General features: G+C 44.0%; 1 protein-coding gene across 1 annotated transcript in view; it reads left to right on the top strand.

Moving 5' to 3' along the window:
• TFAP2B (transcription factor AP-2 beta) overlaps nt 1-9,351 on the top strand; it is a 68,937-nt gene extending 59,586 nt beyond the window's left edge. Inside the window, exon 9 of the mRNA XM_060272306.2 lies at nt 531-9,351. Within this exon, the coding sequence (XP_060128289.1) occupies nt 531-571 (41 nt within the window). The 3' untranslated portion in view covers nt 572-9,351. The remainder of the gene's footprint in view (nt 1-530) is intronic.
• The last annotated feature ends 5,820 nt before the right edge of the window (nt 9,352-15,171 follow it).

Below are 15,171 nucleotides of genomic sequence, written 5' to 3'. Positions count from 1 at the left end.
TTTTTTATGTATTTCTTCTCCATGAAGGTCAAATGCTACATCAGAACTGATCCTATGTTTGAAATCAATATGACCTGATTCCAAGTCCAGTTGCTGCAGTCTGACAATCCCTTGTAGATGCAGGACTTCGGATGTACACACGAATCTCCTCTGCTTGCAAGAGTTTCCTTTGCATTGCAATGAAAACCACCTGTCTCATTTGAGCAGATAGCTCAGTGGGCCCCATGAGAGTTGTACATGGAGGTGTGCCACTGAAGTGAACAGGAGCTTCTTGTGTGCATTCAAGTGCAGAGAACTGGCTGTTCTAAGACTGGGAACAATATGCTTAAGACAGAGGTGCCAGCCTGCTAATTGCTACTCTGAATGGATATTGGCTAATTCCCAACAATTCAGTTTGCTCTTTTTAATATGTCTCAGACTGCTCTCTCTCTCTCTTTTTAAAGAAGTATTAGTAACAGGAATGTCTTGATGAGTATGTGATTTCCTTCTCAGGAGTATGTACCCTTTTTATTTTCTTCTGTTTCCCAAAGCTTTGCCCGCTTGGCTTATGAGCTTCTTCAAAGAGGACTAGAACTCCCTACACATTTCATCAGGTACAGAGATGAAAATCCACAATTCTGACACTTTTCTTTTCAAATCAAAGCCAGTTGTTTTGGAATTCTGCAGGTGTACTTCTTTAAAGAAGCTCAAAGGGAATAGATTAAGCAAGGCAAAGGCAACTGAATGGGCAATGTCATATTGATAGGCAAATGCTAATTTATCCAATATATAGAAACGTTTTGGGGAGGGCCAATAATATTTGATGCACAGAATAACGCAGGTTTGCTAAGTGTCTTTAGAGGAGAAGGACTGAAGGTAAAGAGGATTCTTGAGCATTTCCAGTAGCTTTGTTTAAGGAAATCTCTTTTCCCCAGGTTATTAAATGAGTTTTGCAGTTCTTGGTTTAGAAAAACAACAACATGTCTTGGGATGTGGGAAATCAACCAAGTTCCAAGCATTTGCAGAAATTTAAGTGCATTACACTATATTTTATAAATGAGATTTTTAAAAAGCTTTTATTTCCTTGTTTGGAATACCTACTAAAGTTATACTTCAGTGAAAGAAGATGAATTTCACCTTGCATGTTATCAGCTTGGAAATACCTTGTTGACTTGATAATGGCTATGGTGTTCCATGCATTTTGAAAAATCATTTCCCTTTTGTCACAACAGCTTATGTCTATACATAATTTTGACTTAACATACTGAATACATGCTAGGAGATGAGAATAGGAGAAACACATTACCATGGCTGTAAATTCCATTATTTTTGGTAGAACTTCATTCTTCTTAAGCGAACATTTATGGATGGGGTCCATCAGTTTCACAAGGTAGTGTTTTACATTTGGAATTCAGTTTTCAAAAGCAATTTGGCTCCTTGCAGTTTTGAATTTTAAAATATGAAGGGTTATTTCTCAGAATGTAAACTTCAGGAGTACAAGAAGTGACCAGTGCCCCAATTGAAATGGCTGCACATGTCTGTTTCACATGATGCAGCCAACTGGAGTTCTGTACGGCATATACATACAGTGAAATATGCATGTATAGTTGCTTGAAACATGAAGACGTACATTCTGAATTCATCACCTACTGTGTTCCAAACAGTATCATGCACAATGCAACTGCTGAATTATGTACACTGTGTTTTAGAACCGGTCCCTAAGATCTCTTATTTTCAACCTTTATAAACCATAATGTACTTGAAATTAAGCCAATACTTTCCCATTGGATATTTCTGCCTGCAGTGTGAAGTAAACTGTGTGTTGTTATTTGTAATCAGACATATTCAGGAGGTGATTAACTTGGAGTACCTGTATATTGGATGTGATCAATTATCTAGGAAGCAAGTTTAATCAAAATCAGTAGAACTTCCAATGGGCCTTGGTCTAAATCTAAGGATTTCAGTTCAGCTGTGAGTGGAGCTTTACACACTGATCCTAAATGCACACCTGTACGCATGTGAATTTGCAATATTGCCAAGTTATGGTGCTGGTCCTCAAGTTGCTAATTTTAGAAAGTCACTACAACAAATTATGCAAGAGAGACTGGGCATAGATAGTACTCTACAGCAGTATTTGAACCCAGACTGTCATACAATTCATGAAATGAATAGATTAATCATATGAGTTTTAGTTGATTCATTGATGAAACGTTGGCCAAAACAATTGCTATGAACCAAGAAGCATAGTTTTGCTTTTAGATAGTGGACACCATCTTATCAGATGCATTTTCTCCTATTTGAGAGAAAAGCAAGAATTAAGATGGCGTCTAATATGGTGTATTGTTTTAATACTTTCCAAAGAATCAGGACACTTAAACGTTTAAAATATTATTTGATTAAATTCAGGTCACCTAGTTGGAACTACTATCAGTGGGGCTGTTTTAGTCCAGTAACTTCAGGCACATCCAACCAAAGTTGGTCCCATTTCGTTTTTGGGAGATTCAAGCATATGTTTAACTTCTTCCTATTGAAATCAATGGGACTATAATGTGCTTAACCTCACCCCAAACCTCACCCTATACTTTTTTGCTTCCTATATTTCTGAAATCTACATTCTGTCTGTGTCCATCTCAAAAGAGGGAGGAAGAAAGTAAATGCACCTTTATTTGCAGTTGTTACCCTAAAGGGCACTTTTGAGGAGCTGAAGACAGCTGCGATAGTAATTTATGCTTTTCTGTTCTCATATTTGTTAGCTCTGACTCAGTACACTATCTTGGACAATTTATAAATGTAACAAAATCACCTTTATGCACCACAAGAATAATTTACTATGTTTCAGTCCATTGATCTGAACATGCCTTGCACAAGAAAGAACCCAAACTTAATATCTTTAAAAAGGCCACCTGAAGAAATATTTCAGTGACTAAAAAAATAAATAAATCTAGGATAACTATTAACACTGAACTGAGGGAAATATTGTGGCACAAAAAGCTGATAATCTACAAAGTTAAATCAGGAGATGTTTTGTCCTAAATAGGGGGCAAATATCTTTCTAGTTTATACCGCAGACATGTTCACCCTCCAAACTTAAACTTGCAAACTTTGTGGACAACAATGCAAGGAACCCTATTATACAGAAGTCTTAGCTCTCTTCAAAACTGTATCTACCAATTATATTTCTTTCTTTTTGATAATCAGCAGCCAATTGTAGTTAAACTGTCCTTAGGATGTAGGTGCTGAGGAGGCCATTGTGGTGACCCCTCTGGATGCTGTTGGACTACAACTCCCATTAGTCCTGATCATTGGCCATGTAGAGTAAGGCTGGTTGGTTTAGTAGTCTAGCCACACCTGGGAGGCACCATGTTGGCTGCTCATTGGTTACAACACATCACAAGATGGACACAAATCTCAGGGTTCTCCTGCCTCCTTTCATTTGCCATTTCCCCCCCTAGTTAAAGCACCTGTGTTTACAAATTCTTCCTTGGCATTGGCACTAGAATGGAGCTTAGAATCCTAAAAGCATGGAGCAGTGTCCACATGCTGATGGAAAACCATAGGGCTGGGGTTGCCAGCACGGCACAGACGTGCCCTTAAGAATAGCCAATGGCACTCACAAAGTCTCTGAGACCCCTCCTCCACTGACTGTCCTCTTTGTCATGAGATGGCATAGCTTATTTACAGGCATCCCCAAACTGCGGCCCTCCAGATGTTTTGGCCTACAGCTCCCATGATCCCTAGCTAACAGGCCCAGTGGTCGGGGAAGATGGGAATTGTAGTCCAAAACATCTGGAGGGCCGCAGTTTGGGGATGCCTGGCTTATTACCTCCCCCCCCCTGCCACTTGAAAAGCATACAGAGGAAGGAGGATGTTGGAAGAGCCTTAGCTTTTTCCTATTTCTGTTTCAGCTCCATGTGCTTCTTAAGCCTCAGGTCAACATGTGAACAAAAAGCCAAGCAACCAAGAAGGCAGGAGGGAAAGGAGAGCCATCTAGGAGACGGGGGGGGGGGGCAGGAAAGCAGAATAGCCAGAGGGGATAAAGGGTGCACCACAGGAGCTGGGAGGGAAAATGCCACAGCATAAAAGCATGGACCCTAGGCATGGATACTCATATTTTTACACCTTTCAGAATGTGTCCACAGCTGTGTTCTGTGATTTGGGTGTGTTTGTTGGCATCCTGTGTAAAAACTGTGAAGATCTGTGCCTTTGATGTTTTTGTAGTGCTGGAACGTACTGGATCTGTATTTTTTTTTTTAACTGTGTAGTCTACCACTGTAAGCTTTCACTTCTTGACTGTGCTTTTTGTTGGGAGGGGGTATGCAGGGTAAATTCATGGAAATTCAAGAGGCTCTTTAAAAATTCTGCTGGAACCAACTTTAACTCCGACCTGGAGAGACTGAGCCAGGGAGGGAAGGAGAGAAGCAGCCACAGAGGATGTTGCTTGCAGAATTCCCTCAAAATCCCCCATGTGCCTGTGGACCCAAAAAGCTTGGTGATGCCTGCCCATAGGGACATATACCAATTCTAAGCATTGTTCCATTTAACTCACTACTGTCTACAGCAGCTTTCCCAAAACTGGTGCCCTCCAGCTGTTGTTGAACTATAATTCACACCAGTCCTCATCGTCAGCCATACTGGCTGGGGCTGGAGAGTGGACTCCCACATCATTTGAAGGATACTAAACCACAGATGTTAAACCACAGAGTCTAGGGCTTGCTGATCAGAAGGTCGGCGGTTTGAATCCCTGCAATGGGGTGAGCTCCCGTTGCTCGGTCCCAGCTCCTGCCCACCTAGCAGTTCGAAAGCACATCAAAGTGCAAGTAGATAAATAGGCGGGAAGGTGTTTCCGTGTGCTGCTCTGGTTCGCCAGAAGCAGCTTTGTCATGCTGGCCACATGACCCGGAAGCTGCCCGTGGACAAACGCCGGCTCCCTCGGCCTATACAGCGAGGTGAGCGCCGCAACCCCAGAGTCGGACATGACTGGACCTGATGGTCAGGGGCCCCTTACCTTTAGGTGTGGCAATACTGAACTGTATGGACTGGCAATCGCCAGGGTTTCAGACAAGATTCTTTCCCAGCCTGCACTACCAGTGAGCTACATCTCTTCCCTACACTTTATGGCCTGGTAGTTTTATTCCTTATTTCCCAAGTGTGCACTCAGTTGTTTCTGCTGCTAAAAGCTGATAATCTGACTCCTCTTTCTCTAAAGCAGGCACCCCCAAACTGTGGCCCTCCAGATGTTTTGGCCTACAACTCCCATGATCCCTAGCTAACAGGACCAGTGGTCGGGGAAGATGGGAATTGTAGTCCAAAACATCTGGAGGGCCGGAGTTTGGGGATGCCTGCTCTAAAGGTTATGTATGTTGTTTTTCCTCAAAGAAACCATATTTATACAGTTTCATAGATACCTTGAGTCTACGTGGAGAGTCTATATAGTACCAGAATTTTAAAGGGTCACATTATATATACACCCTGGCTATAAGGCCTTGCTTGCTGTTGCAGCAGCATTTTAAAGTACCCTAATGATCGTCTACATAGCTGGGGGTAAATGGCTGCCACCTTAGTCATTCATGCATAAATTTCATTGGTCTAAATGAGATTTATTCATGGAATGATAACTCTTGGTACTTTAAAAAGAAAAACACAAAAAACCCCATGAAGTGAATTAAACATCTCAAGTCTCTGCAAACAACATGGCATCTAAGCACAGCCTTTACAGTTCCGCTGACCACCTAAAAGGATTTATCATAGCACCACCAATTCTTGGGTCTTGCTTCCTACATTTCAAGGGATGTTGCTAAACCATTCATTTGGGTACCTCCATTAATTGCATTTATGGCATCTAGTGGTGGTGGAGGAGGAGCATAAGAAGTTGCCTCTTCCATTATCATCCAGGCAGCTGGAAAAAACCTGAACATTTTCATTTTAGAGTGGAGAACCTAACTTTGATTGCCACCAACGTCCACCAAAACATGAAGTTCTAGACAGGGATGCCAACTGAGCAGAAACCTTCAAAAAAAAACACTACTCTGGCCTGCTTGTGAACCCTTAATAGCCACCTGGTATGCAGGAGTGAGTAGAAGTGTGAGAAGATGAAACATATTGCTTATTAATTCTCACATATTAAGTTGCTACTAAAGGCACAAGTACCAGGGCTGGTACAAAAGCTGGCAACCCTAGTCACAGATAATGATTTCTACAAGCAATGGGATTAAAAGCTATGACACACACACACACACACACACACACACACACACACACTGTGGGGATGGCTGGTAGTAGCAGATAGCCACTGATAACCTTGCTGAATTTGTATACAACCTTTTTAATGGCAGAGCTCTTGTGCCTGTTGCATAATGGAAATCCAGAATGTGAAGTTTTCCCTTTGCTGCAGCTGCCTGCTGTGGATACTTCACCTGCTCAATTTCTACCTTCCTCTATCATTAATGGGGCTATTAAAGGAAGGGGTGGGGAGAGCTGACGATATAATCCTCTTATAAATTTTCATGTTTATTCAGGGCCTGTAGACACCTATGTTTCTCATGAAGTGTACCCCTAAGAAACAGGTTTTGCCCCTCACTGGAGAGTCAGAGTTAATCTCAGTGTCAAAAATGATTTTATTGTTGAGTAACAGGTGAAATGGCTCTTAGTTTCCAAAACTTGAAAGTGCTGCATAACTATTAGCTGTCCAATCTTATACATGTCTACTAAGAAGTAAGTTGCACTGAGCTAAATGGGACTTGATTCCCGGTTACGTATGTATAGGATTGCAGCTGAAAATACCATGAATTTCCAACATCCTTTTTACACTCTCCCCACCACAACTTCTTGTACACAATTTCCACTTTCCCATCTTCATTTCATTTCCCTCTGACTTCCCTATTCATTCCATCTCCTCTGAAACATATGCTATTTTAGGCTTATGCTCCATGCATTTGACAAAGTGAAATTTAGCCCATGAAAGCTCATGCCATTAGAAGAAAGTTAGCCTTGCCGCAAGATCCTTCATTGTTTTTGCAATTCAGTAGAGGACACTGTTGCTATCACTGCTGGGAAAAGTTGTGTTGGTTAGGTTTTTGCCAGTTATACAACTGTTAAAGGTACAAAGACTCCATACTATGGGAAGAACCCTAGTGATCAAGATTGCCCTGCTATCATATTGGAAGCAAATGGATAAATTGTGCCTTTTTAAACAATGAGAAATAAGGTTGTACTGTTACTTTTCCATCCAGTCCTAAACACCTTTCATTTGGGAGGGATTTGGTTTAAATAAAAAATCATTTCAAGGCTATGCATTTAGGATCATGGTGTGCTCATGGACAATACTGCAATGATCCTGATCTTACTAATCAATCTACCTGTTATATTATATGCAGCCAGCGTGATTTCTTACCCCCCCCAAACTTTAAAAAGAGAGAAAGAAAAGGGAAATCAGTAATCTTATGGGGAGGGGGTGAATAGAAAGGGACTGTTTAACCCTTTGCTCTCGTGACAATTTTCCATTCAAAATTGCCCCACTCAAGTGTCTCTCCAATGTTAATTTGGTACTGTAGTATCCATTCTTCACTAGGGAAATAAGTCAGAGAGGTAATTGCTTGCCCCAAGGCCAGGCACTGAATCCTGACTGAGAAGGAAGTTGAACTTGCACCTCTCACCTTTTCTGCTTTCCAGCTCAGCCCTTTTCTCCTGCTCTTCTTGGCACCTTCCATTAATACATCTCTCTAGTGCCATCTTTGCCAATCTGGTGTTCTCCAGATGTTTTGAACTACAGATCTGGGCCACCATAGCCTGGGGCAGATGGAAGCCGTAGCCTGAATCATCTGGAGGGCACCAGGTTGGTGAAGGGTGCTCTAGGAGGAGAGGCCTTGGAAATAGTTATTGGAGAAGCAAAGAACTCTTGAAGGAGAAGTGCATGTGCCCTTGGCAATGCCATTTGCCCATTTAGGAACAGAAACAAGAACAACCAAGTTCCAGGGTCCATTAAACTTTCCGTTTTGCTAGATTATCCGTTAGGCTGCAGCCTTCTGCTTGCTTTCCCTGGGAGTGATCTACTTGCATTTAACTGAGTAGGATTTACTTCTGGCTAGGCATGTATACACTTAGATTATTAGTTCACAGAGCACCAGTTCAGGGCTGAGCATTACCAATCCTATGTAGGGTTGCTAAGTGACTTCCTCTCTTAGGAGTGTGCAGGATTGCAGCTAAACATCTGAATAAACACACTTTTAGTTGATTGCCTAAGGTGCTTTCTTGACTGTTTGGCCAACCTCCACCGCCAGCCTCCCTCTGAGAACAATGTAGGCCTCCCTATGTCTCTAATCAAATGCAATTTTTCTCTTCTGAGTCAGGATGAAAATAATTTCTATTCCTCTTTTTTGGAGGAAGGGATGTTCTTAAAAACCCGTCTTGTTGAATCAATGCATGTACATAGTTTGTTTGGGGATTTATTATTTTTCTTTTTCTTTTGAGGCCATCAGCACTGAATACCCTTTTCTGAAGGACAGCTCTGATTAAATTCAATCTTCTACTCTTAACGTTTCAATATATGCAATTAATGAATTAATGTTTTAATTGCACTGATGAATGTTCTTGGCCATGTTTATAAAATATTCTTTCTCCTGGTTGACGTTTATTCCAATATTATATCATGCTCCTGTGTTGTTGTTTTTTTAAAAAAAGTTTAAAACAATCATGTGACTTAGAGAACTGCAGATGGCTAAAGTCAACCTTCATAGTGTAACCCTTTGTGTGCCAGCGTGTCTATCACCACTCTATTAAGCTCATTTATGTGACAGTAAATCACGTTGCGTTCAATGGGTTGCATTGCACGTTCCAGCAATGAGTTTTAGGAAGCAAGGTTTGAAGCTGATATTATAAGACAGATATACTGAATATAGGAGTGTGAAATCTACAGTCTCTCCTTTCTATGCCAAAATCGAGTCCTTTATTTAAATCAAAGCAAAACCAACATCTACTCTTCTTGAATAGTCTTTCCATAAAAATGAAAAAAATGTCATCGGTTTTAGCGATTCTCAGAAAAGAAGGGGGGCAAACGCGGAGAGGCATTCAATGATGAGTTTGTATATATTTATTTATGCTTAATTTAACGGGATTGTGTAAATATGGCGAGCAAGTAGTTTTGGGGTTATTTATCTGTGACTATACCTCTGTGAATGGGTGGGGAATTTAAACCAAGAAGAAGAAAAACGATCAAAAAGACAAAAAAAAAGTTTACAAACGCTTGACTCTAGATAGTACCCAATCTGATCTTTTTTCTGTTCTTTATAGACAAGCTGTTATGGTAATGGGTAGAAATTGGTTTCTTGTCCAGTGATGACCTGATTTACATAAATAATAATACGAATTTAAAAAAGAGATTGTTGTGTTTTGTTGTACTTTCCTCTTCAGATATTTTTTCCCTTTTAAAAAAAAAACTATGTTGGTGCTGCTTCAATTCTGAAGATGGATATATATACTTTCCGCAGCCAAGACAAAATCTTTTCTTTCCCAATCTGGACTTTGGGAAATTCAGGACCCGGTTCTACAGTGGAAAGAAATAAACGTTGCTTCTCAGAAGTGCTGCCCCGTTGACTGTGTCTGATTCCTCTCCCAAGTCGCCTGCGACCCTCTGCCGCTGCCCCCCCGGCTGCCCTCCTCCCGCCTCGCCCCACACCTCGGCTTTCCTGTCGCCTCCGCAGCGCAGACTTGCCTGGAAGGCTGCTCTTCGCGAGCGCGTTGCCTTCCAGGGATCCCGGGGAACTCGGGTCCTCGCTCGCTCCAGGCTCGGGTCGCGGCGGACGCCAGCTGCTCTTTGGACGCGAGCTGGGCAGAAGCCGGCGGCGCCCGCGAACTCCTTTTAGCAAAGGAGCAGGCCGGCTCGCTCCCGCCCAAAGAGCTGCTTTCAGTCTAATGGAGACATGGTCGGCCTCTTCATCATCCTCACCAGCCAACGAAAGCACCGCAGATTAGGAAGGCAAGCCTTCAAACACACACAGCCGGCCCACCCCTGAGGCCAGGTGAGGCAACCGCCTTAGGCGGCAGCAGATTGGACCTGCGATGAACGCGTTAGCCTGCTACCACTGCCCTTATGGCAGCAACAGCTGAGGGGGGCTTCTTGGAGGCCGGATTCCTTCGCAGCCCCTCATCCCTCTGCTGCCTCTACAGCGCCTCTTGGCGAAGAGGAACCATTGCCGGTCTCCTCCCACCCTGGTTCCAGATGTGGATCTCCACTCCTTCTTCCCTGGTAGGGGAGAAGTGCACCATTTTGCGGTTTGCCACGCTCCCCCCCTTTCCCCCTCCCCACACAGAAGCAAGCCTACTCCGAAGCAAGTCCCATTGAGTTCCATGGAATTTACGCCCAAGTCAGAGTTTCTGCATTGCCGAATTAGTTTCCTAACCGCTCCACTCTTCCTCATGCCTAAAAGAACAAGCTGTAAACACAAACACACAGAGATACCTATAACTATACAAACATCACCCCCCACACACTACCATTCCAGTGTAAAAGGATTTGTCAATCCAAACAGAAATATCCTCGGAACTCCAGGCCCTAAAAATTCTGAAATAGAGGTCCAATAGTCTTATACTGTAGTCTTATATTGTTTTAAGGTACGCTACTCAGTTCAGTTTGTTGGCCTGCTGGCACAATCGACTGAGCAGTTTCCCCCCATTAAAGTAGCTTGAAGATACCGCAGCCTCATCCGCGTTCTGGAAAAGGTTCACACGGTCCAGCGAAGCCTGCTCACCCTTCATTCGGTCCCGTTCAGTTTTAGAGCCAGTCAAGTTAAGGAAAGGTTAGAGAATTGATTGAAAGCGTTACCATTCTCCAGCCCATGAAGAAACTCTCCCCCTTTCCCCCTTAATATTCTCCATTATTCTGTAGGATGACCTTATTGCTCAATATTCAAAATATCACGCAGAGAGGGGGGGGGTCCGGGGGGATTCTCTCCAGCTTTATGAGCCTGAATCCGAGCAACGGTTTGTTGTTGTTGTTTTGTCCCCGCCAAACATCCCCGCGGCTGATGTCACGATGTGACCTACTTTGAAGCCTCTGGAAAGGGCCACGTTTGCATTTTACAGCTGCAATAAAAAAAGTCATATATTGGGAAGAATCCTGTATAGTAGACAGTGGAAGGGAGTGATTGGTAGGCGAAGGTACCCAGGTGAAGCCCAAATATTTGGACTTAAATCAATGTGTATCCCGATTCTAAACACATTTGCCAGGAAATGCGATCGATTTCCACGTCAACGCTTAGAATCAGAGAGAGGGAAAGGCGTCTAGTCTAACCCGATGCAGGAAATCCGCTCTGAAAGATGTTGACCACCCATCCCCCGAAGCAGAGTTCTCCACCATCGGAGGCAGTTTGGCCCACAAACACAAATACCCGCCTAGGAAAGGCTAACACAGGTTCCTGAATCTTTCTGATTTCTTTTACATTGTAAATGCGTTTCCTCTTTGCTAGTCCGCAGAGCGTCCTTCCAAAGACGGTTGGTTTCCTAGGCAGGGGCTTGGAAAGGGTGAGATGGATCCTAACCCTGCCGTGCCTGCCTCTACTATCGGCGCGAGACTCGCTGCCAAGGGGTTCGGGCGCCCCAATTTAGGGGCAAGGGATGCGCTCGCCGTTTTAGGCTGAGCTGTAAGGGCTGGGTACACACGACCTTCAGAAGACATTCTAAGCACACTGGAAGAGTTCTGGGCACTGTAGTTTAGCCTGCACAGAGTTCCAATTCGCAGCAACCCGTAGCAGGCTACAGTGCGCAGAATTCTCTGATGGGCTCCGAATGCGCTTTAAAGGCAGCGTGTGTCCGCAGCAAGGCAAACAGCCGATGGCGTGGCCCGCGAAAGCGAGAGACCCAGGCGTCCTTTCTCATTCCTGTTTCCCGCCTTGCAGCAGGAATGGTTCTGAGGGGAACTTTCTGAATGGAACGCCCCCCAAACCCCCAAAGGACGCCGCGCTCCGATTGGCTGGCAAGCACGAAGGGAAGTTTGGTTTGTAAGCGAGGGAAGGGGTAAAAAGCGAAAGCAATGGATGAGCTACCCAGTCCTGTGTCGTCCCTCCACATATGAAAGAGAAAGGGCGCAGCCGATTCAGAGAGCAGCAGACCCATAGAAACCCATAGGCTTAAGTTGCTCGCGATAAAGCGACTCTCCTTAGATTGCATCTCAATAACAATTTAATAGCGCCGTCACGAACAGGAGGGTATTCTTCCTCGGGGTTTTGTCTCCCCCCCCACTGCCCCACGGTTACACTAAAGCTGGTGGGAACCTGAGCTTCGGCACCGCCATTCAATGCACCTCATAAATGCGCATATCTGCGCGCCAGTAAACGCCTCTCATTTTAGAGTGACTAGCCTAGCCGCCTAGATGGGTAATAAGTCTGAAAAAGTAATTGAATCAAAAGTAATTGAATCAATAAAAAATAGTGTCATGGCTAATTTTGAGGGATTCTGGGCCACCAGTGTTTGAGAGTTAGGAGAACGGGAGTTTTCTGCTGTTTCTCCCCGCCCCCCTTTTAAAAAAAGTTCTTGAATAAGTATGAAAGTATCTTCTTATTTTAACCTGGCAGTACGTTCCACTGAAATACAACAAAAGGCCCCGCTGTAGCCATTATTTGTGACCCGAGTCCTATCGGAAGCAATGGAGAGCAGCAAGTTCCTGGCAACCGACTTTGTCGCATTGCTTTCTATGGGACGGTCACGACTAACTTAAGTGGATTGGAGCTACGTGTTTAGGATCCGGATGTAGGATCAACATTGGAATGAAACAGAGGTGAGCCGCCCTTCTCTTAATAGGAAATTCAGTCTTCGTTTTCATCCTTACTGCTCTGTCCCGTTCCTTTTAGGTTATGCTGACAGAACCCCACCAATGGGGTTGACAGAACACCACCTTTGTCCGGAATTGTTTTCGGGACTGTACTATTTTTTAAAATTTATTTTCCACACTGTCCCCATAAAAGATCATTTACTTTCTCTGTTCTGAATTAGCAACTGGCAAGCGCAGGCCTAACCACGTCTACTCATAGGTAAGTCCTACTGAATTCAACGGGGCTTACTCCTAGGGGACTGCCGCCTCAGACGTTTTCATCTTGATTCCTGCAGTATAAACAACGTATTGCGTTGCCGGTTTGAAATACATCTGGCGTACATTCTGACTCTGTCTGCTTGCATACTCTTTGACTGAGTGGCCCATCCTCGGGAAGTGGGAAGCTACCCCAGTATCGACGGCAATGTTGATGCGTTTGGGACGCGGGTGAGAGATCCCAAGCCTGACTTCATAGTCATTTTATTAAAGAATTCTCCGAAGAGCCATCGCCTCATTATTGATTAAGCTGGCTTTTAAAACCGATTAATAGGTTCAATTGAAATGCGCCTGCTTATTAGGAAAACCTAAATTTATATTTTCTTCACTCTCCCCCAAAAGTATGATGAAAGTAACACCTTTTTGAGTGAATGAAGAAAATGTACTCCTAGGAGTAAAAGGGGTCGGGATGGTGTTTAGCCTCACTCATTAAAATTGCCCTCCACTGATTAATCAACCAAAATGTATCCATAATTTCGAACATATAACTCTCCCTTCCTCCCCAAGAGGAGACCATGGCGGTTCACAATAAACACATTAAAACAATTTAAAACGACACTATAACGTAATGGTTACAGACAGCCGTGAAAACACAACACTAGTTGCCTATTACCCTCCCAAATGAAAGGACTCAAGCTTGCACATGTAAAACAACAACAACAACAACAACAACAACAACCCTTCAGGTGATTTTCTAGTTTTACATATCAACCATTAGCCACACACTCGAATGTCCTCGTGGCCACTAACACACTTCTAAAAGGTAGATTGACACGTTAATGCTTTTCAGATGCAACTACCCCACAGCCCCGGAACTCATTGGCTTCATTCAAGCAGCGATAAGTGCAAGAAGGGGTTGGTGGATCTCGGGGCGCCATCCCAGCCCACGATAGACTGTGGGGGAGGCCACCTCTGATCTGTCTCCGGGCTCTGTGGTAGACACAGTATGTTTCAAAGCACACTTCGTAGCACATTCTTTCCCTAGAATTCTGCTCGCTGTAGTCTACCCTCCACAGAGTTACTCTTCCCAGAAGCCCTGAACAAACTGCAGTGCCCATAATTCTTTGGGGGAGAGAAAGCGCGCCGAACGTGCCTTAGAAAGGCATCGTGTGTACGCAGCCTTCTTTACTAGATCTGGGTGACTATTTAAAACTGGGGACTCTAGCTGAAAATACGGAGATTCTTGAGACCTTCAGGATCCCATGCGAGGTGCCTGGGAAACCAGAACCATTACTTCCACTTCCGTGTGGAACAAAGCCAAACAATGAGAACAGAAATCAGCTATAAACAGGGTTGCTAGCAGCTAGCTGGCCCCTTTTAAGCAGGGCTGGGGAGGCTGTAGCTCCCCAAATGGGGCCCCACTGGCCGTGTTGGTTGGGGCGGTAGTTCTGTCCTCCTGCAACGACCGATGCATGTTTCCAGCATTGCAGGGGATGACCCTAAGGGTATCTTGTAACTTTATGATTCTATGATCGAGCTGCCCGCTCCAGGTTTAGCTCCAGGTATGCAGGGTCCGGGACAGCCTGCAAAGTGTCGCACTTCCGGGTAATGCTTCCTGCAGGCCAGTTCAGCAACTCTCATAATTGCGAGCGAGAGATATTAATTTGTCTGGAAATTCTATTTGATTTCCACGAAGAGAGAGAGAGAGAGAGACGTAACACTCTTTAGAGAACTATCATCCCAGGTAAAATCTGTTTTTGGGGGGACTCGCAGACAATTCTTTTAACGAATGCAAGCGAACGTCGAGAACTGCGGAGTAATTACTGTTGAGGTTTCTAATTGCAGCGGATAATACACTCTTTAAATGCTTCAGGCACTAATAAAACGGCCTGCAAGACAATTAAGCCGGTCCTTGGATTTTTTAAACCTAAATCCCATTTGATTTCCCGAAAAGCCTGCTTCACACTAAGCAGCTGGGTATACTTCAGCGTCAGCGTGTTTAGGGTCTAGGTGCAAATCCAGTTAAAATAATCTCCACATCCGGAAACTCACAAGGTAGTGGGATTTGCTTCTAACTAATGCGATAAGGAGGAGGAGGCGCGTATTAGTTGAAATCGAGATGAAGAAACTTAAGTGGCTGGAGGATCCAGGCAGATTTCACCTCCCCCCCCCCCCGC

Source organism: Zootoca vivipara, chromosome 3 (assembly GCF_965207765.1).
Source record: "Zootoca vivipara chromosome 3, rZooViv2.hap1.1, whole genome shotgun sequence".
NCBI classification, from domain to species: domain Eukaryota; kingdom Metazoa; phylum Chordata; class Lepidosauria; order Squamata; family Lacertidae; genus Zootoca; species Zootoca vivipara.
Note: the sequence above shows the minus strand (reverse complement) of the source record. Positions and strands in the feature narration are given on the sequence as shown.